Source organism: Salvia splendens, chromosome 19 (assembly GCF_004379255.2).
Source record: "Salvia splendens isolate huo1 chromosome 19, SspV2, whole genome shotgun sequence".
Taxonomy (NCBI): Eukaryota; Viridiplantae; Streptophyta; class Magnoliopsida; order Lamiales; family Lamiaceae; genus Salvia; species Salvia splendens.
The window spans coordinates 1,256,869-1,283,764 of NC_056050.1; the positions used below are offsets into that span (position 1 = coordinate 1,256,869).

Genomic DNA, 26,896 nt, shown 5'->3' on the forward strand with positions numbered 1-26,896 from the left:
AGAGTTCTTCAACAAGACTGCGTGATCAGGCTGGGGAAAGCTTGAACGTGAAAGCCAATATCAAGAAACCTGAAAAATGGAAGAGGCAGGGTTCTGAAAAATGGAAAGGAAAAGGCCAAAGGGAGTGGGATCAGAAGGAGTCCAGGTCTTGCAACTATTGCAAGAAACCTGGGCACATCAAGAAAAATTGCTGGGCCTTAAAGAAGAAGCAGGCTGATGGCAATTCTGATCAGAACACTGCTGACTGTGCAGCAGATTTGGAGCCGGCTCAGGTCATGAATGTGACTGAGAGGCCCATTGCAGACTCTTGGATCGTGGACTCCGGGTGCTCTTTCCACATATGCAGCCACAAGAATTGGTTTGAGAACCTGACTGAAGCACAGGGATCAGTCTTGCTCGGCAACAACCAGGTGTGTGTTGTTAAAGGCATTGGTAATATTCGTTTTAAGGTGCATGATGGTTCTATTAAATTGCTGACTGAAGTAAGGTATATACCTACTATTAAGAGGAACCTTGTATCTGTTGGTGTGCTTGAAATGAAAGGATTTTCTTGTGTATTTTCTGGTGGGAGTATGAGGATTATGAATGGTGGTGCTATTGTTATGTCAGCCTCTAGGATAAATAGATTATATTATCTGGAGGCTGAGGTCATTGTGGGAGATTCCTATGTTGCTGAGGAACAGAATCTGGTGTTGTGGCACAAGAGATTAGGCCATGTGGGTGATAAAGGGCTTAAAGAATTGATCAAGAAGGGCGTTTTTGCATGTGATGATAGGGAGAGTGTAAAAATGTGTGAGTCTTGCTTACTGGGAAAAGGAAAGAAATTGCCTTTTGGCTCAGGAAAGCACAACTCCACAAGACCTCTGGATTATTGTCACAATGATCTATGGGGTCCTAGCCCGGTTAATTCCATAGGTGGTGGAAGGTACTTCTTGAGTGTAGTAGATGACTATAGCAGGAAGGTTTGGGTATGGATCCTCAAGGAGAAATCAGACACATTCAGCAAGTTCAGTGCATGGTACAAGGCAGTTGAAGTTGAGAAAGGGCATGGCTTGAAGTGTCTGAGGACAGACAACGGGCTTGAGTTCCTATCAAGGGAATTTGATAACTTCTGTGTGCAAAGGGGAGTGAAGAGGCATAGGACAGCTCCGGGGAATCCACAACAAAATGGAACCGCGGAGAGAATGAATAGGACTCTCCTTGAGAGAGTAAGATGCATGATTTTTGAATCTGGAGTGCCTAAGAAATTCTGGGCAGAAGCTGTCTCCACAGCAGCCAAATTGATCAATAAATGTCCATGCTCAGCCATTGGTTTTGATACTCCAGATGGCAGATGGTATGGAAGCCTAGGAGGTTATGAGAAGCTTAGGATTTTTGGTTGTAGAGCCTTTGCTCACACAAGGCAAGGAAAGCTAGAACCTAGAGCACTAAAATGCATTTTCCTTGGCTACCAAGATGGTGCTAAGGCATATAGACTTTGGTGCACAGAAGAAGGGAATCAAAAAGTCATCATCAGTCGAGATGTCATTTTTGATGAGTCAATTATGCCATTCAAGCCTACTCTGCAGACAGTGACAACTCCAGAACCTGCTGGGGTCAGTTTTGATCAACTTGAACCAGAACATAGAGCCTCAGATGCTGCTGATTTCCAAGAGCCAATGATGTCCTCAGATGAGGAGAATGAGCAGCCTACTGATAATACTCCAGATGTCTCTGATCCAGAGCCACAAGTTCAGCAATATGCTCTGGCCAGAGACAGAACCAGAAGGGAAATCAGACCACCAGCAAGGTTCAGAGATGCAGATTTTGTATACTATGCCTTGTGTGTTGCAGAGGAGTTGGAGATCTCAGAACCAAGCACCTATAAGGAAGCTATTGGCAGCAAAGACAAAGAGAAATGGAAAATGGCTATGAAGGATGAGATAGACTCTCTCATCAAAAACAAAACTTGGATCCTAGTTCTCAGATCACAGATTCAACAAAGACCTATCTCTTGCAAATGGATTTACAAGAAAAAGGTGGAGGCCTCTGAGAATGATAGTATCAGATACAAGGCTCGCTTGGTTGCAAGGGGTTTCACACAGGAGGAGGGGATAGATTACACCGAGGTCTTCTCTCCTGTGGTGAAACACAGCTCAATAAGGATACTCTTGGCAATTGTGGCTCGAAGAGATTGGGAATTGCAACAACTTGATGTAAAGACAGCTTTTTTGCATGGTGAGTTGGAGGAGACAATCTATATGGAGCAGCCACAAGGATTCATAAGGCCGGGAGATGAGGATAAGGTCTGTTGTTTGAAGAGAAGCCTCTATGGACTGAAACAAAGCAGCCGGCAGTGGTACCTGACTTTTGACAGACAGATGGAGAGACTTGGCTTCAAGAAATCTGCCTTTGATAGCTGTGTTTACATAAGGTACAAGGGAGGTAAAGCTGTTGCTTACTTGTTACTTTATGTGGATGATATGCTTGTGGCAAGCCCTAGTAAGGCAGACGTGAAGCAAGTGAAGGAGGATTTGGAAGAAGCTTTTGAAATGAAGGACTTGGGAAATGCAAAGAGAATTCTTGGCATGGATATCATAAGAGAGAGAGCTGCTAGGAAGTTATGGTTGATGCAGCATAGCTACATCAAGAAGATGTTAATCAAATTTCAGATGATTGACTCTAGAAAGGTATCAACTCCAACAAGTCCACACTTCAAGCTCTCTGTCAGTCAGAATCCAGCTAATGATCAGGAAAGGAAGTTGATGTCTAAGGTGCCTTATGCAAGTATTGTTGGGAGTATTATGTACATGATGTTGTGTACTCGGCCTGATCTGTCACATGCCATAAGCCTGACCAGCAGATACATGGCAGACCCGGGTAGCACACATTGGCAAGCTTTGAAGTGGATAATGAAGTATTTGGTGGGCACACAAGATTTGGGATTGTTGTTCTGCACAGCAGACGGTGAGGATGAGCTCATAGGCTACTGTGATGCAGACTATGCTGCAAATATTGATAGCAGAAAATCCCAATCTGCATATATCTTCAAGCTCTTTGGTACAGCAATCAGTTGGAAGTCTAATCTCCAATCTGTGGTTGCGCTCTCTACAACGGAGGCAGAGTATATATCCTTAGTAGAAGCGGTTAAAGAAGCTAAATGGCTAAAGGGAATATTGGGGGATTTTGGTGTGGTGCAAGAGGCTGTAACTATCTTGTGTGACAGCAACAGCGCCATTAGCTTGGCCAAGCACCAGACTTTCCATGAGAGAAGTAAGCACATCGACATCAAACTTCATTTTGTAAGAGATGAGATAAGCAAAGGCGTGGTGGCAGTCAAGAAGGTCCACACCTCTGAAAATGCAGCTGACATGATGACTAAACCCCTACCAAGTGCTAAGTTCGAGCATTGTTTAGACTTGGTTAACTTGACTGCAAGAAGATGAGGGAATTTTGGTGAAGGTGGAGTTTTGGCTGGCCGGATGGTGGATGCAGCCAAGGTGGAGATTTGTTGGGTTTTGGTGTGGCTGGACCAACCATCGGCCCAAGTCATTATTGAGGGCCGAACTCGATTAAGCTCGGCTAACACCGAACTCGATTAAGCTCGGCTAACACCGAACTCGATTAAGCTCGGCTAACACCGAACTCGATTAACCTTCTCCAACACCGAGCTCGATTAAGCTCGGCTACCAACCGTTGTATTTGAACAGCTCGTTCAGTTACAACGACTAGTTTTTCAGTTTTCAGTTTCACATCTTGTTTTTTCTCCATATATTCGTGTGATTCAAGAAACTAGATAGAGAAGTGAATACACTTTGTGATTCTTGAGCTAGCTAGGTGAGTGATCCACAATCGAGTTGTTTTCTCCGATTGAGTAGCGAGCTAAGTGATAGTGTGTTGTAATCGCCTTCGTTTGCTTTGTATTCGTAATAATATCGTCCCACATTTGTTCGTGAATCTCGCGTCGATTCTGTATTTGATTCTTCAATGGTCGTATCAAACAACACCGGTTCGCCATCAAACTAGTCGAACTAGCGTATTCAATTTTTAAAATACTAGATATTGTGAAATACCAAAACTAGAACTCATTTAAGCAAAGACAGTAATCCGAGCACCGTACACAATAAGAAAACCTTTAACACGAACACATCTCGTAAAATTAAGACAACAAAGCGATTTAACAATATAAACTAGAGCGAGATCATAGACAATAGACCACAACAGTTCATATTTGGTACATCCACATAAAATCAGTCCATTTTCTTTTATAGGCGCGATAGGATTAACGACAAAACATGATAAGATCAAACCCAGACACCATAGAATAAGAAAGCATTAAATACAAACATGAACACATATCAATGAAATTTAAGTTGTGTTGACGTGACACGACAACAACGAAAATTATAAGCAGGTTAATATCAACTAGAACGAGGTTAGAGAGATTACAGAGAGTCAGAAAGCACCATACAATTTATATATTACTAGCTAACAGTGGCATATAATGCATGTTGGGTTGACAGTCGACACAGATAAAGCCAAAGCCAAAGCCAGACACCACACTATAAAGAAACCTTCGAGACAAACACGACCAGCTAACGACAAAACACAAATGTAGACTAACACTATGAACTAGAATGAGATCGCATATTCCAAAACTCTTTAGCGAGAGAAGGGCTGGAGTAAAAATCATGGCACGGGTAAGGTGATTCCCTACATACACATCCTCGATCGTATGGTGTTGCTCCGCAACCATACCAAGCGACCCAATCGTAAATATAACATAACTTAGAAAGTTAAATATAACATGCAAATAAATGTAAGAAAAAAACAGTAGCCATTATTCAACATCAAAGGCTCAACCTTCTTATCTTCTTCTTCTTTGTGCTGCCACGTTTCCTCTACGGCTTCTCATCTTTATCCTGTAAAATCCATAGATCCATTCCAACAACCATTTAGGCCTTCCATACCAAAGAGTCACACAACCCACAATACCACCAATTACGAATCCACATCCATACCCAGAAACAACTGCCTGCCAACAGAATCCGTTTAGAATACCATAATCATCATCATCATCTTCTTGCAGCATCACTGGAGGCGAAGGCTCTTCACATTTTCGTGTTAACGGTAATCCACATAGTCCAGAATTCCCAACATATGATGTATTTTCAAATGTGGAAAGTTGGCCATTGGATTGAGGTATCATCCCTGAAAGATTATTCATGGAAAGGCTCATCACAGAAAGAAATGTTAGCTTTGTTAGCTCCGTTGGAATTTCACCTTCCAATCGGTTTGAAGACAGGTCCAGCGACTCGAGTTTTGTCATGTTTCCAAGAGATGCAGGTACACCTCTTGTGAGGCAATTGTGAGACAGATTCAGATGTAACAAGGAATTCAGATTTCCAATGGTGTTTGGGATATTGCCAGAGAATCTGTTGGATGACATGTCAATTGTTGTGAAGACTCTCCAAATTTTCCTGTATTGTAGATCCAAACCTTTAACTGTTAATGTGAATGAATGTGTATAAAATGGAATCTGATCTTGTTCTCCTCGATGATTCTCTTGCACATCCATCATCGCTTTGAAATTAATCAGATATTCACGGGGCAGATTGCCAATGAAGGCATTACGGGATACATCAAAAACTTGTAGTTTAGGGAATGGAAGTGTACCCTTGTAAGTGAGCGAAGAAATGGTTCCGCTGAAGTTGTTGGATGCCAATACGAGGACGCGAAGATAAGTGAGATTTTCCGTCCAAACTGGAAAGGTGTCTTGTATTCTGTTGTTTCCAATATTAAGAACCTGCAGACTTCGACAATTGGAAAGGGAATCGGGTAATGATCCTTCCAACTTGTTGTTTCCAACATGAAGAAGCTGTAGACTTCGACAATTGGAAAGCGAACGGGGTAATGATCCTTCCAAGTTATTAACACTTAAGTCGAGTGACTGAAGACTACAACCCACTGGAAATGTAGTTGGGATGAATCCTGTGAGTTGATTCTTGGATAAATCCAAAACTTCCAAATTCCTCAAATTTCCAATTTCATGAGGAATTATACCTCTGATGCTGCAGTGGCACGCTGAAAAAGTAACAAGAGAAGTAGACAAGTTTCCTATGGAGGCTGGAAGGATACCATTCATCATTAGATTGTTACTAATATCCAACCAAATCAAATTTGGGCAGTTTGTTAATGAAGATAGAAATCCCAATTCTTGATTCGCCGACTCCACCCCTGTCAGATTATTTTCCCTTAGAACAAGGACTTCCAGCTGTCTTAGATGACCGAAATCGGGGATGGGACCAGTGAATGAGTTACTGCTCAAGTTTATAGCAGCAAGGTGAGATGCATTGGTGATAGAGGTTGGAATTTCGCCTGTTATAATATAAATCAAGATAAGTTGAATTTGGAAGAGCCAAACAGTAATACTTCAAACTTGATAAATTAAAGCCTTATTTTTATATTTTGTCCTAAAATTATAGCATAAAAAGAAGTCAATATATTTGAGTGTCCAAAACCATGAGGTATGATTGAAGACATACATGCCAATTTTCTTCCATAACACATACAAACAATACAAATCGCGGCTAATGAATGACAGTTGAATCATATGCAAACATACCTGTAAACTTATTGAAACCCAAATATAGAAACATTAGCGAAGCGAGGTTGCCAACTTTCTTCGGTATGGAACCTAAGTTGAACATTGATTAAATAGATCATTTAAATGACTTCTTGCAGGATTATATAAAACAGAAAACAGGCACATGCCGAGTAGTTGCTGGCGAGTTTTAGATACATAAACTTTTGGAATATTAGAATTAAATTTGGTGTATTGTAGAGAACTGAATACTTCAACCTGTTAAGTTGTTGCTGCTAAGATCCAACACTTGGAGGTTTAGTAAACTGACCAAATTTGTGGGTATGCTTCCAGACAGTTTATTGCCAAGGAGGTTTATGAGTTCCAACCGCGAAATGTTGAAGATAGAAGACGGAATATTTCCTATCAAAATATGGAACTGGAATAGTTAAATCAATGTGAAAGCTGCATCGAATTAATTATACATGATTAATTAAAACAGTTTTACCTGAGAAATAGTTGTAGCTGATGTCCAAGGACCGTAGAAACGTTAGGTTTCCCAGATGTGGAGTGAGGTTTCCGTGGAGGCCGATGTTGGAGAGATTGAGTGCTGTGACTCTGTGGTGTTTGATGCCACACGAGACGCCGGTCCAGTCACAGATGGAAGTGTTGGTGAGCCATTTCTTGCTCAACACGCCACTCGTGTCGACAGTAATGGCTTTTTTGAAAGCGAGAAGAGCTTCTCGATCGGTGGTGAAATCGGTAAGTGGTGCAGATGAGGTGAGCATGAAGAAGATGTTTAAAAGCAACAAGGAAAAGGTGTCCATGTCCATGAAATGGTAGTAAATTGGTATTCAGGTTTGTTAATGATGATGAGGTTGTTGGTATATTGAATCAGGCCATGGAGGGTATTATATAGCCCTTTAATAAGTTGAATCAAGCCATGGAATTGGATGATACAACTACAGTATTGTCAGTAGGTGTGTGTGAGCATGTTTTTTTTTCACATGTACTATGAGAAGCGAAAAGCGGCGGAAATTAGAATTAGAATGGATTGGTAAGAAATTTGGTAGTTGGCATATTACAAAATAATTGGTAAGAAAATCTAAAGCCCCCTTGATAGCGTTGGAAGGGTTAGATTTGGCAAAAAAAATCGAACCGAAATCGAATATTGTAAGTACTTGTTTAATTTGGTAGAAGTATATTCATATAAGAAGTCAATACAAGAAAGAAAAATGCATGAGAACACTTGCGCAGCAGCGAAACTAGGAAGGGAGAAAACACGACAATATAGTCTATAATCAGTTGAAATATTGATTCAATAATCAATATGTATTCACAGGTTTGTCGTAAATTTTATTATGCGTGTGACACCACTGACCAACATGGGTGGATAATTTCAACCTTTTTGACTAATAATAGAAATATTTAATGAGATGTGACCAAAAAAAATATGATACATTTAACATAGGACAAAGAAAATACGTACTAGTACTATTTTTGGTAAAATTGAGAATGTAGTGAGATTTTTGATAAACAAGAGACTAGTGAAAATTGAGTCTAGGGGTATTTGGCTAAGCTTAATATTTTAGACCACAACAGTTCATATTTGGTGCATCATAGACAGTACCCTAAGATATACTCCCTCCGTCCCATTAAATATGCAACATTTGCTTTTCGGCACAAGATTTTATGTAGTGTTGTTTTGTGAGTTAATGAAGAGAGAGTAAAGTAACAGATAAGAAAAAGTAGAGAGAGTATTGTTTCTATTTTTAGAAACGTTTCATTTTTAATGGGACGGACAAAAAAGGAAAACGTTTCATTTCTAATTGTTGGGATTTACACACACACAAGGCTTTCACACACTCAATAAGATCACACACACACTCACTGTTGTATGAGATCACACAATGCAGAAACACACACACTCACACTTTGAGTATTGAAGATGATAATCTTGGAGAGAAAACTGGAAAACTCTTTATTGATTAAACTCTACTCTAAACTACATACACGGTGAGCTATTTAAAGCTCTACAATCAAGTAGCAACTGCTACTAACTAACTACAAGAAGAATCAAGAAAGCAAGAAGAATAACCGCTACACCTCAGCTAACTAACTGCTGCTCCAACGGCTAGTTCGGCTAGGTTGCTTCTTCCTTCTCGGTTCAAGACCGAACTCCTTCCTCGGTTCAAGACCGAACTCCTTCCTCGGCTCAAGACCGAACTCTTCCTTCTCGGCTCATTCCAGCTCAACGCCGAGCTTCCTTACCGAGCTTCCTTACCGAGCTTCCTTACCGCTGAGCTTACCGACTTCTGCCTTCTTCTTCTCTTCTAGTTCCAGGCTAGTTCCAGCTCGGTAAGCCGAGCTTACCGAACTCCTTTCTAGCCGAGCTTCTTCCAACTGAAATGAGCACTCCATTATTACAATTCTCCACCTGAGGGCTCATCTCAGTTCTTGCACAAACATTGATCAATTTCTTGCAATGATCAAACTTGTCTCTACCTAGAGACTTTGTTAGCATGTCAGCCGGATTGTGCAAGGTGTTAATCTTAATCACCTTCACTCTCCCCTTTTCATCTGTATTCAGCTTGGATTTGTCCACCAAAATCCATGTTTTGTTCTTGAGTAAAGACTCTATTTCCTCATTCATGGCTTCAATCCATCTTTCTCTATCTTTGCTCTGCATAGCTTCTTTATATGTGAGTGGATCTGCACCATCAATACTTTCAGCTGCACACAGAGCATAATACACAACATCAGAGAACCTTGTTGGTGGCCTTGTTTCTCTTCTAACTCTGTCCCTTGCAAGCTGATAGTCTCTGATAGAGTCTGATATAGACTCACCAGCCTGGTTGCCCTGAGTTGGAGCCTCTTCTTTATCTGAATCAGACTCACTCCCTGAGTCAATAACTCCACCTGCTCCTAGGCCAACCCCCACAGGCTCCACCTTGAAGAAATCACCCTCATCTTCATTGGAGTCCAGCTTATCTTTCAGGAATGGCATCTGATCCTCCAAGAACACCACATCCCTACTCACCAAGACCTTCTGCTTACCGGGCTCAATACACCAGAGCCTATACCCCTTAACACCCCTCTGATATCCCAGCAAGATACATTTCAGAGCCCTAGCTTCAAGCTTACTTTGCCTAGCATGAGCATAGGCCACACACCCAAACACCTTGTATTTTGAGTAGTCACTATGAGCTCCATACCACATGTAATCAGGAGTTTCAGATTTCAGGGCAGTAGATGGGCATTTATTGATGAGATAGGCTGCTGTATACACAGCCTCACCCCAGAATCTGCTGCTCAAACCAGACCCAAGAAGTAGGCACCTTACCCTCTCTAGGATTGTCCTATTCATCCTCTCCACAACACCATTTTGCTGAGGATTACCAGGAACAGTCCGGTGCCTCTTCATACCCTTCTCTTTACAGAACAGATCAAACTCAGCAGACAAGAACTCTAGGCCATTGTCTGTCCTTAAGCATTTAACACTTCTACCCTTCTCTAGCTCAACCTCCTTACACCATATCTTGAACTTTGTGAGTGTTTCAGATTTTTCTTTAAGAATATATACCCACAACTTTCTTGTATAGTCATCAATGATAGCTAGATAATACTTTCCTCCACCAATTGAACACACCGGTGAAGGCCCCCAAAGATCACTATGTATGTAGTCTAAAGGGGCTGTAGAAGAGTGAATACCTGTATGATAGGGTGCCTTCTTAGCCTTTCCAAGTATACACTGCTCACAGGGGTCCATCTTGTTGAAATCTCCAGAGATCAGACCCTTCTTGATGAGTTCTTTCAAGCTTCCTTCAGCTGGGTGGCCCAATCTCTTGTGCCATAGCATTATGGAATCATCTGACACTGCATTGTTTTCTCCATCAACAGCCTTAGCCTTCAGATAATAGAGAATATGCTCTCTGTCAGCCTCCATCATCACTGCATCTCCAGATTTCACAAACAATTTTCCTTGACTCATCAATATGGTGAACCCTTTCTGCTCCAGCATTCCCAATGAGATGAGGTTCCTCTTCACTTCTGGAATATACCTCACCCCAGTTAGGATCTTTATAGAGCCATCTTGTAGGCTTAGCTTTACCTTCCCTATTCCTTTGATCTGACAAATGTGATTATTACCAAGAACAACCGTACCCGATGCTTCTTGAAGATCATGAAACCAGCTTCTATTGGGGCACATATGGAAGCTGCACCCCGAGTCCATTATCCACCTATGACTGACCCCACTATCACTGATATTCATGAGTTGAGCCGGGGGATCAGCACTCTCCACACAATCAGATTGATTGTGTCCCTCAGAGGCCATCTTTCTCTTCCATGCATGACAATCTTTCTTCAAATGTCCAGGTTTCTTGCACCAATAGCAAACTCTAGTTTCCTTCTGAGCATCAGAACTTGAGGGTTTAGGGCCCTCAAACTTCTTCTTGAAGTTCTGCTTCTTGAACTTCTTCACATTCAAGGCCTCTGCAGCTTGAACATTGGAGCTTGCAGAGCCTCTGTTGGCTGTCTTCTGGAGTTCTTTGGCCATCAAGGCTGAATAGACTTCTGCATAGGTGATAGGTTTATCTCTTCCATAGATAATTGCATCACTTAGCTGGTCATACGAGCTAGGCAAGGCATTCAATGTGAGAATGGCCTTATCCTCATCTGAAATCTTGACATCAACAGATCCCAGGTCATCAATGATCTTGTTGAACTCCTCTAGCTGCTCAATGATGGACCTATCTCCAGAAAAACTATAGGCATACAGCCTCTTCTTGAGATACAGCCGGTTAGCCAAGGATTTGGCCAAGTAAACTTCATCTAACTTGTCCAAGATCTCCACCGCAGTCTTGGCTTCTTGAACTTCCCTCAAGACCTTATCTCCAAGGCACAGAATCACTGCAGAATGTGCCTTGAGCTGCATCTCCTCCATCTTTGCCTGAGCTTTTTCATCAAGCACTGGAGCCTTTCCTTTCTCCTCTGGTTTTGCAAGAACTGCCGCCAAGCCTTGTTGAATTAAAACCGCCTTCATCTTCATCTTCCACAGGCCATAATCATTCTTGCCTGTGAACTTTTCTGCATCAAGCCTTGCTGCCATCTCTGAAACCGTTTGATCCTCTGCAAATCAGCTTCAATATCCCTTTCCCACAGACGGCGCCACTTGTTGGGATTTACACACACACAAGGCTTTCACACACTCAATAAGATCACACACACACTCACTGTTGTATGAGATCACACAATGCAGAAACACACACACTCACACTTTGAGTATTGAAGATGATAATCTTGGAGAGAAAACTGGAAAACTCTTTATTGATTAAACTCTACTCTAAACTACATACACGGTGAGCTATTTAAAGCTCTACAATCAAGTAGCAACTGCTACTAACTAACTACAAGAAGAATCAAGAAAGCAAGAAGAATAACCGCTACACCTCAGCTAACTAACTGCTGCTCCAACGGCTAGTTCGGCTAGGTTGCTTCTTCCTTCTCGGTTCAAGACCGAACTCCTTCCTCGGTTCAAGACCGAACTCCTTCCTCGGTTCAAGACCGAACTCCTTCCTCGGCTCAAGACCGAACTCTTCCTTCTCGGCTCATTCCAGCTCAACGCCGAGCTTCCTTACCGAGCTTCCTTACCGAGCTTCCTTACCGCTGAGCTTACCGACTTCTGCCTTCTTCTTCTCTTCTAGTTCCAGGCTAGTTCCAGCTCGGTAAGCCGAGCTTACCGAACTCCTTTCTAGCCGAGCTTCTTCCAACTGAAATGAGCACTCCATTATTACACTAATGGGACAGAGAAAGTATATAATGGCACGACAGAATTAACAACAAAGCATGATAAGATCAAACCCAAACACCATATAATAAGAAAACATTAAACACAAACATGAACTCGTAACATTGAAATTTAAGTTGTGTTGACATGCACGACAACAACGAAAAATAATATGTAGGTTAATATCAACTAGAACGAGGTTACATAGATTACATAGAGTCAGAAAGCACCATACAATTTATATACTACTACTAGCTAACAGTGGCATATGGTGCGTGTTGGGTTGACACGGGTAAAGCCAAACCTTGAAGACAAACACGACTATCTAACGACAAAAACACAAATGTAGACTAACATTATGAGCTAGAATGAGATCACATTCTCAATTCCGAAACTCTTTAGCGAGAGAAGGGCTGGAGTAAAAATCATGGCACGGGTGAGGTGATTCTCTACATACACATCCTCAATTGTAAGGTGTTGCTCCGCAACCATACCATATGACCCAATCGTACCAAGCTGCTCATTAATCATACCGAGTTGTTGAATAGTATCTGTCTTGCTGGAGTAGTAGATGAGATGCCTCTTTCTGTAGTAGAAGTTAATGTCGTTCGCCACCATCAACATCAAAACGTCACCATCATTGAAAACTTTGATAGGATAAACAGACTCCATTCTATTGCGAATACCAAAATCAAAATTAAAACCATTAGTACTCAACCTATACTCTATGGTCCAAGACTCCTCGACTCGGTATTCCTTCATCGACCAAATGACAATTTCATGGCCCCACACGTAAGAAACACACAGACAGTCGCTCAGAACACTCAACTCCACAGTTAGACGCTCATCTACAGCGGCAGGAGGAGCAGAGAATATGCTAAAACATTCCGTTTCAACGTCAAAACCACATATCAACAAGGGTCGAGTGGAATCATACACGGTCCAATGGAGGTTTCCGTTACACTCAATCCGCCCATCTAAATTGAATCCGAAACCAGAGGCAGGGCAGGCTTCAACGCGCCTCCACGCTCCCGTTCCGAGGGTGTAGACATGATGAGCAGAGCCATCGCGATTGATACACACGACCTTATATTGCCCGCTAATTTTGCTCACACCAAATCCAAAACTCAGCATAAAATTAAAGGAAATGGATTGTTTGGGCAGCAGAGCTTGATGTATTCACGAGTGAGAGGATTCCATATAAAAAGAGGGATGTCAGGATGCCCTAACTCTGAGTATAGAAGAAACAATCCATTAGCTGCGATACCTACCATTGATACTGGTACTGATTTTCCGAGGGGATATCGAAATCAGCGAGCCGATTGTAGTGAAGTTCATGGAAATTTTGATTTTGATTTTGATTTTGAAATTGGGCATCGTCTTCATCGTCGTGTTCCTCTTCTTCTTCGTCGAGATTTTGATTTTGATTTTGCATTTGATTTTGGTCTTCTCCTTCTTCTTCTTCTTCTTCTTCATCTCCGTGTTCCTCTTCGTCTTCGACTTCGAATTCCTCTTCAATTTCGAAAACTCTGCAGCGAGTAGAGCCGAACATATCGTGCGCCCTCGCCGGCATCAAGCAAGCTAGGGCGGGAGGGTTTTGGGATTTGGCGAAATCGAGGGAGCCGAGGAGATTGCGCCATGGTTCGCAAACGCATTTGCTGAATTAAATGCTTCGGAGAGGGAGACGTGAGAGGATGTTAGTGGTGATTTCTGATGGTAGATTTGTGGAGTAATCACGCCGCCCCATTGATGGATTGAATCACTGATTGAGGAAGAAATGGTAGCCGAGGCAGAGCCGTGTGTGTTTTGTGAATTAGGAATTAGGGCTTCTTCTCATCGCTATTTACTTTTACTTTTACTATTTCTTTTTCTTTTTCTTTTGATATTTTAAAATTTGGAGCGCCATTCGATGGCAATGAGGAGTGTACTAAGAGCATCTTCAATGGCGGACGTCCGGTTGGACTTCCGCGACGGGCGACAGCGACGTCCGCCATTGTAACACATACACTCGGATACGGACGTCCCGTAAGGACGTCGGATGTCCTCGGACGTCCGCGCGACGGGCGGGTGGACGTCCGCCATTGTGGCATGGGTCAGACGTCCGGGATTAATTTTTTTTAAAAAAAAACTCTATATATACGGCTCGTTGAACTTCATTTCATTCGCACCACTTGTATTAACAAGTTTCTCTCTCTACATCTCTAATTTCTAGTATATCTAGAATGGCTAGTGACAGTGATAGCGAGGATGAATTGGAGGTCGCTGTGGAAGGTGCGATAGATAGGCTGCTACACCAGAGGGAGGAGCGGCGGCAACAGGCGGCGGTACATCGGCCGATCCGTCGTCAAACTACAATACCCCGTGACCACCTTGCTGCACATATTCGGTTGTATCAGGACTACTTCGTTCCACAGCCGCGTTTTGGGGATGCCTTATTCCGGCGACGTTTTAGGATGCATCGTCCGTTGTTTATGCATATCGTGGGTGCTTTAGAGAGAAGATACCTGTATTTTAGGATCAGAGAGGATACAGTTGGCAAACCGGACTCACTCTCTTACAGAAGTGCACTGTCGCAATCAGACAATTGGCGTACGGAGGCGCGGCCGACATGTTCGACGAGTACCTCCACATTGGCGAGTCGACAGCCGTCGAGTGTCTGCAGAATTTATGCGCGGGCGTGAGAGCGATATTCGGGGAGCGGTATCTTCGGAGTCCGAGCCCCGAAGACTGCCAGAGGCTGATAGATATGCATGGGTCGGTGCACGGGTTCCCTGGGATGTTGGGCAGCATAGATTGTATGCATTGGGAGTGGAAGAACTGCCCCGCCGCCTGGAAGGGGATGTACACTACCGGCTTCAAAGCCAAGCATCCCTCGATGATCCTTGAAGTTGTAGCTGACTACCGGCTGTGGATATGGCATGCTTATTTTGGAGTCGCAGGGTCGAACAACGACATCAACGTTCTCCAGTCGTCGCCATCAGTTTCATCGCAAACGGCAACCAGCACAATATGGGATACTCTTTGGCAGATGGGATATACCCAACTGGCCCGTCTTTGTGAAGACAATCAAGCATCCGCTCGGACAAAAGAAGACATACTTTGCGAGCCATCAGGAATCAGCGCGTAAGGATGTGGAGCGGGCATTTGGTGTGCTCCAGAGTCGATGGGCGGTAGTGAAGGGTCCTGCACGGCAGTGGTATATTCCCAACATCGGCGATGTCATGTACGCATGTATCATAATGCACAACATGATTGTCGAAAATGAAGCTGCGGAACTGACTCAGTGGACCAATGAAGATGATACGGGTGCAGGTCCAAGTCACGGCGTGGCCACCGCGAATGTGAATATGGGGGTACCTCATGGAGAGGTCGAGCGGATGCGTACATTTGCCGACATGCGGCAAACAGATGCCCATGTTCGACTTCAGCACGATATTATCGAAGAGGTTTGGACGCGGAGGGGTTGACGTTGATGTGATTAATTTTTTTTTTGTTTTATTAATATGTAATTTTTTTTTCGAATCATGTATGTTTTTTTAATGAAGTTGTTAATTTTTCCCGTTCGTATTCGTGTTGAAATTTTATTTCCGTAAACGTAAATTGTTTTATTTGTGAATTTGTGATTTTTTATTGCGGGAAGTCCTAGTGGGAAGGGCGATGGGAAGGACGGATTGTGCAGGGGAAGTTCTAGTGACGTGGCAGTGGGATGATAAATCCTAGTGACGTGGCAGGAGGTGTTTTTGGAAAGTCCTAGTGGATGTCCGAGTGGGATATCCGTGCATTGGAGATGCTCTAAAGATAATATGATCTCACCTTTTCCACTTGAGCATTGTAATTCTAATAGAATAAAAGAGAGGATAAACTGAGATATCCAATCATAATTTGTATAGTAATGAACTAACTATTATACTAAGAATAATTTAGTAGTTGAAATAATGTCAAGTTAATTATATTTTAATTTTAAATAATTAGTAAATAAACTTAAATGGTATTAATGGTAGTCTTGGCTCAACACTCAGTGTTCTTGGAGTGTGATGAATGGTATATCGTACATCCTCACTGTACGATAGATCATGTTGTATAAGTGTGTGGTGCACGAATCTCCAACACTAGGATCGAAAGGAGCAGGATTTGATACAACCGGGATTTGATGGCGGACTGGAGCGAAATTGAAAATTGAAAACCGCCCAAAACGGAAGGAGCGAAAATTAAGCGGGATTTGATACAACCTTCCATCTACTCACTCTCTCTCATTCCAAGCGTCAATCCATCTCTCCACGTCTCTGCAATTCTTCTCCCCATATTCCACCACTCTTCAAACCCTAGCCGCCACTGTTTTTCGTCGGGTATTTCCAGAAAGTGATCGTTTTCGTTTGTTTCACTCTCCAACTCTCACTCCGGTAGCGCGCGAACATATTGTTGAACGCGTAGACAAGGTAGGGTTCCAAAAAGTTTTTTTAGTAATAGCACCCGGTAGACGACGATAGACACCGTCTACTAGTCGATTCCCATATTTTTCATCCAAAAAATCAATGGTTTTAACCTCGACTTGGTCGCGATTTTGTGTAATCACAAATGGGTTGTCGTTTTGGTTAGGGTTTTGTCTTATATAGAATCTGTAATTATTTACTGGTTTAAAAGTGTGTATTCGACGATTTGATTTGTGGTTCGTATCATAGAGTTAACATGACGAAAAGAGGCCGACCGTCAAGATCTCAACCTACAATGGCTGCAGGTAACCTATCAAATTAATTGAATGTAGAATTACTTGAGTAGTTGAACATCAATTAGGCTTCTTCTGTGCATTCATCGACAGATCTTGTAAATGGCTGGATGGGTAATTGTAAAACTCTTCTGTGCATTATTTGATTGCTTTGGTACATGATTAAATCTCGGGTTACACATTATGTATCGTGTAGTATTCCTTTTTTTAACTGCTTGTGTACATGGGAGATTAACTTGAAGTATTAATGTGCGCATTAGTTGATTGAAAGTGTACATTATTTATGCATTGGTATACATTATTTGTCAAGTATTTGGCATTATTTGTCGGCTTGCTGAGTGGTGTGGGTGAAATGGTGAATGGAATGTTCGATTTCTTTGATTAACATTCGAATATGGGTGTCTGTTCTTTTAGGTAGAGAAATGATGAAGAAATTGGGATAAATTTTGTAGACTACAATGTCCTGATTGATTATTCTGACCAAATAAGCCCAGAAAATCATTCTTAACAATCTCGAAATGACGAGAGGATTCTTAAAGAATATACCGTTAGAAACCACTATCGATATTCTGCCAAGACTCCCTGCTAAAGACGCAGGTTAGGATTGTCTGTGACTATGATTTAGCATAGAATTACAGTTACCAGATCTCATTGTGAGGTGCACATGCTTGGGAAACGAACATGGAGAATTATTGTACCAGATCTCTACAGCACTATGAGCTTTTTACTTAATGTAGATAGTGTATTTGTTTATATGTTTTTGCTATAATATGCTCTGACTTGGTGCTGCTGCTAGATGCATTTTTGTTACAGTGTAGCAGATCAACTCGCTATTACGAGTATATCCAAATTTAAGCATGTAGCCTGGTTTACTATTACGAGTATATCTTTTTCAAGAAACGACGTCGGTGCAACAAGATGGATGTTCACTGTTGCGTATAGATTGAACTTAAATTTTATGTAAGTGAACAGAAGTGAATAAGGAAGAAGTAAGGTTGATTTACTGATATTGAGTTGAGGTAGAACATAACAAATATATAATGCTTGTGGGACATAAGCTAAAACACTAAAAGATATAATTCTTGTAGTTATGGGACATAAGCTAAAAGACTAAAAGTAGTTTGTTAAAGATGATGTGTACACAAAGATGCTTTAGGAAAGTAGATGCTTTTTCTTTAGTTTCCACTAACCAAATTTCGAAATTAAATGATGTCTCCGTCTTCGTCTTCGTCTTCGTCTTCATCTTCATCTGAGCTTTCAAAAGATTCAAGCAACTAATGGAGACCTCTTCCCCTCCCTTCTCTCTCGCTCTCGTGCTTTTGACATTAACCAGCGTTACACTGATCACCTCCTCCTCCTCCTCCCCGTTTTCCAACTCAGATACTGATCAAGACGCTCTCCTCGCCTTCAAAAACGCCATCATTTTGGACTCCGATTCCATCATGATCAGCAACTGGTCCGCTAACGCTTCCATCTGCAGCTGGACTGGCGTCTCATGCAGCCTCGACCACCAAAGGGTCACGGCCCTCAATTTCTCCGGCTTCCTCCTCCACGGAACCATCTCTCCACATCTTGGAAACTTAACGTTCCTTCAGTCTCTGGACATGAGCTCCAACAATTTCACAGGCTCCATACCCTCGGAGCTGTCCAACATCCAAAGGCTGAAGACTTTGAACTTAGCGAGTAATCAGCTCGTGGGAGGTCTACCGAGTGGCATCTTCACCAACATGTCTGTGTTGGTAGAGATCAACCTCAGGTCTAACAACCTATCGGGCGAGCTCCCAAGTAATATATGCAGTAATACTCCGAAACTCAAGAGGTTACTTTTGTCCGGAAATAAAATTGATGGAAAAATCCCGAAGAGTATATGCAAGTGCAGAGAGATGGAAGAGTTGCGAATATCCTCTAACCAACTCACTGGCAAAATACCAACTGAAATCGGGAACTTGACGAAGCTTACTTTGTTAAGCATGTTTTCAAACCATTTGGAAGGTATGATCATCTCTTCTTATTTGAAATTACTATCATGTTTAGTTAAATATTCATTAACATTTTGATATAATGATTCTAATTGAGCAGGAGAAATTCCTTCATCTGTCTTCAACATTTCTTCTCTGGAATTTGTGTACCTTGGTGACAACAGTCTTACTAGTAGTGTCCCCATTTTCAACAGTTTAACCAGGCTTCAAAGATTGTATCTTGACGGAAACAACTTGATAGGTAATTAATTTACAACTTGAGAGTATATATCTGTTATATGTAGAAGTTATATTTTGAAGTCTTCTTTTTGGGTAACTATGTAGTAATTGTATTTGTAGGTGGCATACCCGAAGAAATTGGATATCTCACCTCCTTGCAGTATCTAAAACTTGATAAAAACAACTTGACAGGTATAATTAACATGTTGACTGAAGGAGAGAGAGCAAATTTCCAAAATCTGAAATCTAATGGTCCATATTTTAGTTTGTACTCCCTCCGTCTCTAATAATTTGTCACCATTTGATGAGGCACAAGTTTTATGAAATGTAATAGAAAGTGAATCAAAAAAAGTTAATGGCATGTGGGTCCAACTTTTATAAATTAGTTTTATACATAAAATGTGAGTACGAATGAGTTAGTGGAAGGGGGTCCACTACCAAAAATAGTAAAAATAAGAGGTGACAAATTTTTTTAGAGACGGGCGAAAATGGGAATAAGTGCCTAATTTTCTGGGACAGACGGAGTAGTTTGTAGGAAAGACGTAGTTTGCCGTATAATAGGACCATTCCAACTAGAGCCCCTTTTAGGTATTTTATAAGCCTTCATCACATGCTATTGTACTATATAGTGTCTTATGCTATTCAGGTCAGATACCAAAGCAAATTGGGAACCTTACTATGCTGAGAACATTATATATTGATTCCAACAAGTTGACAGGTATGTATCTCAAAAGAAAACATTGAAGCATGCAAGTTACATTACTTACTAATGAAATTTGTTACTGAATATGAATTACTTGATGAAAGGTGAACTACCAGAAGAGCTTGGTAATCTCAAAAACATCACACTTATTCATGCATACTCAAATGCTTTGAGTGGTTCAATCCCACATTCCATATTTAATCTCTCAACATTGGAAGTATTATCTCTTCAGTTCAATCAACTCTCCGGCAGTCTTCCTCCATACATAGGCCTCTCACTTGTCAATCTCAAAGAGCTACATTTATCTTCCAATAGACTCACCGGAGAAATCCCAACCACTATCAGCAATGCTTCCGTGCTTACTTGGTTGCAGTTGAATATAAACTCATTCACTGGCTCCATTCCCCACTTTGATAACTTAAGGTCCCTCAAAGTCCTTCGACTTTGGGAAAATAATCTGACGGGAGCTGACTCTCCGGATCAAGAACTCACATTTCTCTCTTCGTTAACTAACTGCTCGTCTTTGGAGTCCTTGGATATATCAGATAATCCGCGGATGAATGGTGTCCTCCCGCCTTCGGTTGGGAACTTATCTGTCTCTCTCAAAAGTTTTCGAGCAGCTAACTGCAGCATCCGAGGAGTTATTCCTTCTGCTTTTGGAAATTTGAGCAATTTACAAACTTTGGATTTATCTACAAATAATCTCACAGGATTCATCCCGGCAACAATGGGGAAGTTGAAGCAGCTGGGTGAGTTAGTCCTCTATAATAACCGGCTGGGCGGATATATCCCTCGTGATCTTTGTCCAATGAGAAACTTGATAAAATTGGGCTTGCATGCCAACATGCTCGTAGGTCCGTTACCAGAATGTTTGGGGGAAGTTAAATCTCTAAGAATGGTCACAATGAACTCGAACAAGCTGAGTTCCACTCTCCCTTCGGAAATCTTTGGTCTTGCAGACCTCATATATTTGGACTTGTCTTCGAACAATCTGAGTGGTCAACTTCCGTATATTGGAAGGCTGAAGGCTATTAACGAGTTAGACTTATCCTCTAACGAGTTTTCAGGTTCTATTCCTGAATCAATTGGCGGATGTGAGTCACTTGTATACCTAAATTTGTCGAAAAATACGTTTAATGGTTCCATCCCTCAGTCAGTGGGAGAGGCCAAAGGATTGAGTAAATTGGATCTGTCCTATAATCACCTGTCTGGTTCGATACCCGAGTCACTGGAAAAGCTCAAGCTTGTGAAGTTGAATATGTCTTATAATGATCTGGAAGGGGAAATACCAGATGAAGGTTGTTTTTCTGAGTTAGATGCTCAGTCATTTCTCAACAACCTTAAGCTATGTGGCTCGGAGAGATTTCAAGTGCCATCTTGTCCGAAGAAGCATCCAAAATCAAACGTTGTTGCTCTTGTAATGAAATATGTTGTTCCACCCTTTGTTGCATTCTTATTTGTAGTGGTTGGTTTACTCATTCTGATAAGGAGATGGAGGCGGCCACAAGACAAACCGCCTTCTACGGAAAATTCATCAAAACTTAGGAGCTGGAAAATAGTTTCGGAGAAAGAACTAGAGCAGGGAACAAGTTCTTTTAGTGAGACGAATCTCCTTGGTAAAGGAAGCATCGGTTCAGTATTCAAAGCAACACTAGCAGATGGGACAGAAGTTGCGGTGAAAGTGTTCGACTTACAAGTAGAAAGAGCCATCAGGATCTTTAAAACTGAGAGTCATATATTAAGCACTATTCGACATAGAAACTTGGTGAAGATACTTGGTTGTTGCAGTAACCCTGAATTCAAAGCCTTGATTCTTACATATATGCCGAATGGAAGCTTGGAGAAATGGCTGCATTCGGACAAGAATTGTCTTGATCTGGTGCAAAGACTACAAGTAGCAATAGATGTGGCGTTAGCTTTGGAATATCTTCATCATGACCATACATACCCGGTCGTTCACTGTGATATAAAGCCAAACAATGTGTTGCTCGATGCAGATATGACTGCTCATGTTGGGGACTTTGGTATCGCCAAGCTCTTTGACCACGATGAGGCTGCAGTTCACACTATAGCCATGGGAACTATTGGTTATGCAGCACCAGGTGATGCGTAATTTATAAAATCTTGAATTTCACTTTCTTATTATGTTATTATAATGATTGGTGTTGAACGTGTGAATTACAATTTGTAGAGTTTGGATCCGAAGGAACGGTATCTACAATGGGAGATGTATACAGTTATGGGATACTGTTGTTGGAGATGTTCACAAGCAAGAAGCCGACAGATGATATGTTCAACGGCGAAATGAGCATAAAGGAGTGGGTGGGTAAAGCGTTAAACGAAAATGCAATAAGCGTAGTCGTGGCCTCTGTTTTGGTATCAATAGAAGATGGACATTTCTCTGCAAAGTTAGAATGTGTGACATCTGTTTTCGAATTGGCGATGAAATGTTTGGCCCTTTTACCACATGAACGAATCAACATGAAGCAAGTAGTGGCTGCTCTACAGAAGATCAAAGGCAAGTTTACACTGGAAGATATGGAAAAGAAGCATCGCTGGTGATAGATTGTAGTTTTAGTTAAGTAATACAGTAATTGTTTTGTATGTTTTGTGTGTCGTGGTATTTGGTGCGGCAAGTATGGATGTATAGTATTGAGAAGTAGTATATTTATTTTGTGCGTATTTATAGATTGTGAATGGTTGTAGTGTGGAGTAGTAGTATGTTTATTTTGTGCTTATTTATAGATTGCGAATGGTCGTAGTGTGGAGTAGTACCATGTTTATTTCGTGCGTATTTATAGATTGCGAATGGTCTTAGTGTGGAGTAGAAGAAAATCTGGAATCGGGATTATCTGTTACGCGTTACATTATTATCTGAGCTATATTATTAGATTACACAATCTAAATTATTAGATGACACATGACATTAATCTAACGGTTACATCACAAGATCCAATGAATGTGATTTGCTTTGATTTTTGACATAATTTCTGTTATGGATATGAACACTCCCCTAGTTGAATATGTGTTATGTAAAGAAAGATTTTAATTATAGAACTTATTATGAAACGATCCCTTCTACAACGACAAACGTTGGACTTATTTCACTCACTACACATCCAACTAAATTAATCAACTTGAAATTACAATAATAGTAATAGGAGGATATCCTATTGCACTCACGATACAGTCTAAACACACACACTGCAAACTCGTTCACACCACCACCATACACGCTTAACAAATCACCGGAATCGGAACGGGAACTTTGGCTGGCCGTTGGGAAGGAATATCCCGAAATGCCTCTCGTAGTCCGGGCCGGGCCTCAGATTCTCATCGAACATAGAAAATATGTACGTCTCTATCGGCCGGCCCGGCCTCATCGGCGTTCCGGTCCTCACCACGCGCATCAAGTTGTTGATGTAGGTTCTAGCGTTGTTATTCGTGTTGATCGGTCCATCGCTGAGCGCTGTCGTGTTGCGCTCGAATGGAATGCTTCCCTCCGGCGGAGGCGCCGCATTTTCCCCTCCTGATGGAATACCAGTCGTTCCCTTAACCTCCATTCCTGCCTGCATTTCAGGTGTTTGTTGAAGGGATAATGGCGATGCTGCCGCAAGGATCTTGGTCATGGCGGCAATGAAGGCGTCGTGGATCACGTAGAAGAGGTTGTCGTAGTAGACACCGCCGAGAACGACGCCGCTGTTGGGCTGCAGAAGCGCGAAGGAGAGGTTGATGTTCCTCCGGTCGTTGATGTAGGCGTAGAACGGGAATATATTGATATGCATCGGGGCTCGGGTTTCCCTCAGGAACTCGAGGATCGGGCGGATGAACCAGTTCACGCTGCACTTGAACGCGGCTAACTGAGGCGGGCTCCACCGGCTCAGGAGGCTTATCTGGATGGACGTCGAGACTTGGACGCGGCCTCCCTGCCCTGCCACACGGATGGCGCGGTAGACATTCTGCATCGCCGGGAACACGAACGGCCCCAGTTCTGAATTAGGGTCGATCTCGTTCCCGACGATGATGTAGCGGAACGTGACGTTCGGGAAGCGGAGTATGTTCTGGCGGACCCAGGCGGTAGCCGCCTGGGGGCAGTTGGCGAGATCGCGGAGGTCGGAGTGGGAGACGCCCATCATGAGGCGGATGTTGGTGCCGCTGAGGGCTCGGAGTGTCGGGGCATGGGGGTCGAAGAGACGCATCCTGCGGATGTTGTTCTGTTGGTACAGGGTCACGGTTGCGGCCGGGCCGGGCAAGTTGGTGCCCAGCCGTCCGAAGAAAGTGCCAACCTGGCCAACTGCATAATTTTACTTGTGTAAGACTGTCTGACGGATCAAGATAGGCTAAATGCATATAAATGTGTTTCATGCAACATAATTAAGCAAGGATTTTGACGGGGCTAGTATTCGGTCCTGCCAATGCAGGATCAAAACTTAGTCCTAACAAAATTTAAGCTTATATTGCATGAAACACACACAACAAAGAAACTGTCATTATACTTGTGTAAGACTGTCTTACGAGTCAACATTTGTTGACTATATGTGTTTCATGCAACATAGTTAAAGCAAAGGTTTTGTTGGGACTGAGTTTCAATCCTGCTACACAATGAACATTGCAAAGCAGGATCACGACTCGGTCCTAACAAAATTTACGCTTATGTTGTATGAAACATAGGCGTTTGTTACGCTCGAAAAATTGCATCCACTACACTAGTGTATGTGTGTTAGAATTAACGATAAGGTATAAATAATTTGAGCAATTGTTTACCTGTGAGATGAAGAGAGGCGACGAAGAGCAATCCAAACAGGAGCATTGTAAGCTTAAAGTGATTGTCGGTTGCAGCCATATTTAGGTATGGTGTTTTTTTGTGCAATGGATAAATAATTAACCCAAAACTCCTCTTTATAGCACTCTAGATGCACGATGCGTATATCCTACTTATTCAATTATGATGTACTGTATTAATCTATCTAATTAAATGTACTATTATCGTATAAATTATCATTATATCAAATACTATGTTTTGATAAATGATTTAAAGCGTATTTTAAGTGTTAGGTTATTTGTTATTTTGATTGTTATTTGCATAGAGGATCAACGAAAATACACTTTCATCTTTTTTTTTTGTAAATTTTAATCTACGGTTAAACGCTTCCAATAATTCAAATCTATGTTTCTTTCGTAAAAAATATATTTACCAATTAAATAAAAATAATTAAAATAAATAAGAAATAAAGCTAGGGCTGTATGGTGCGGCCGGACCCGACCAAGGCTATCTCAAGAATTTAACATATTATATCCACTTAACTAAGAAAAGAGAAATGTGCTTCAACTTTAAAATGGTATAAAACTTTATGCATTATCTATATTTACTTAACGAAGAAAGTAGCTAGTGTTATGATTAGTGGCCCCTCATCACCAGGTAAAAAGTGAAAAAGCAAATTCAAATAAGCAGAAGCCACAACTTTAACTGTGTTTAAAGTAACATTTGTCGGATTAAATTGATGTATATTTTTTTGGGTAGTAATAAAGTGCAAACTCATATATTGTACAAATTTCAAACTTTTCAACACAGTATCAACGTCAACACATTATAAAATTTCAAGATTTTGATGTCAACACAATTTCAACACATCATCAACCGTTGACATTGTGTTGACATTTTTTGTTGCTATTATTTTATCATTTGTTGATATTTTCTAACGATCCAGATAACCGTTTACAATATTTAGAGCTTGCATTTGATCTCATTCCTATTTTTTTAGTTTTTTTGTTTAAAATTGATAAGTATATATATATGAAGTCCAACTCAATTATGGCCCACACACACTACATGTTTCCTTACTAGTTTTAACTTCTAAGCATTGATTATTAATGTGAAGTTCATCGATCAGCTAGTGGTGAGAATTGTGCCTTTGAATGTTGTTGTTTTATAATATATACTCCATACTCTCCATAATTCACCTTCCTCAACATTATATTGTTAATACAACCTAATTATCAAATCTACAAATTTACTTATACACCCTCCAAAAAGGCCCCCTAAAGCCATACGACTCCGTCATTATTGCTTGAAATAGGAGATGAAATTTTACAGTATTTCTGTCAAAATATTAATATAAATATAAAGTTAAAAAATATTAATTTAAGCCATGTTAAAAAAGGACCAATTATTGGATTATTTATTTATGAACTAGAAATATATTTTATATTAAAAGGTGATATGTTAATTAGAAAATCACCCACAAACATTTTCTAAAATTCCCTGGCACTCCCTGCATGGAAGGCGATATTTTAAAAGAGAAAAAAAGAGAGTGGATTAAATAGTGGATGCTTTAAAAAAGCTATCGATGTAAGTGTAAAGGATGTTAATCATCATTAAATATTTTAGTAAAAAGAATAAGTGCTTTGGATTATTCAGTTCATTTTGGTCACCATTTATTTATTGGAACATTCAATACAAGCGAATCACGATGATAGTATATATTACTCCATCCCCCTTCGTCCCCCAAAGTTTGTCCTAATTTTACCAGTGCGAATTTTAAGAAATTGTTTGATTTTGTAATAAATGAAGGTATGTAGTGGAATAAGGGTTCTACATTGAGGAGATTGATGATGCATTTGATATCTATTTTTAGTAAGATTCCAAGTGGGACAAACTTTGTGGAACATACGAAAATGGTAAAATGTGACAAAAACTTTGGGGGACGGAGGGATTAGTTTTTTTATAGGAAAATACAGCAAAATAACTACAATTAATATTATTAGTCTTGGTCACTCCAATCATTAGTCTTGGTCACTCCAATGATTGTTCTGAATAAAAATCTAGATAGATATTTACACTAAAACTTAGATTGATATATAACGTTGAACACGAAAAATAACAAAACTAGAGAAAACGGAAGTCCATGCTGAAATTAAAATT

The 26,896-nt window shown here is 41.1% G+C and overlaps 4 protein-coding genes across 4 annotated transcripts; 1 reads left to right on the forward strand and 3 right to left on the reverse strand.

Annotated features, from left to right (window-relative positions):
* Positions 1 to 4,551: 4,551 nt before the first annotated feature.
* LOC121778772 (receptor-like protein 12) lies at positions 4,552 to 7,424 on the reverse strand. Its single transcript, XM_042176177.1, has 4 exons — positions 7,071 to 7,424; positions 6,842 to 6,985; positions 6,605 to 6,676; positions 4,552 to 6,357 (listed from the first exon to the last, which is right to left on the reverse strand). Exons 1-4 carry the CDS (start codon positions 7,393 to 7,395, stop codon positions 4,847 to 4,849), a joined length of 2,052 nt encoding a protein of 683 aa, XP_042032111.1. The 5' UTR covers positions 7,396 to 7,424; the 3' UTR covers positions 4,552 to 4,846.
* Positions 7,425 to 12,713: 5,289 nt separating this feature from the next.
* On the reverse strand, positions 12,714 to 13,484 carry LOC121780104 (F-box protein CPR1-like). The gene has a single exon (XM_042177625.1). The coding sequence runs from the start codon at positions 13,482 to 13,484 to the stop codon at positions 12,714 to 12,716; it is 771 nt and encodes a 256-aa protein (XP_042033559.1).
* Positions 13,485 to 18,227: 4,743 nt separating this feature from the next.
* LOC121779850 (LRR receptor-like serine/threonine-protein kinase GSO1) lies at positions 18,228 to 22,825 on the forward strand. Its single transcript, XM_042177307.1, has 6 exons — positions 18,228 to 19,065; positions 19,153 to 19,293; positions 19,392 to 19,463; positions 19,918 to 19,989; positions 20,079 to 22,076; positions 22,166 to 22,825. The coding sequence occupies exons 1-6, from the start codon at positions 18,351 to 18,353 to the stop codon at positions 22,534 to 22,536; spliced, it is 3,369 nt and encodes a 1,122-aa protein (XP_042033241.1). The 5' UTR covers positions 18,228 to 18,350; the 3' UTR covers positions 22,537 to 22,825.
* A 177-nt stretch (positions 22,826 to 23,002) lies between these two features.
* On the reverse strand, positions 23,003 to 25,543 carry LOC121780238 (glucan endo-1,3-beta-glucosidase, acidic-like). Its single transcript, XM_042177777.1, has 2 exons — positions 24,739 to 25,543; positions 23,003 to 24,268 (listed from the first exon to the last, which is right to left on the reverse strand). Exons 1-2 carry the CDS (start codon positions 24,815 to 24,817, stop codon positions 23,220 to 23,222), a joined length of 1,128 nt encoding a protein of 375 aa, XP_042033711.1. The 5' UTR covers positions 24,818 to 25,543; the 3' UTR covers positions 23,003 to 23,219.
* Between the last annotated feature and the right edge of the window lie 1,353 nt (positions 25,544 to 26,896).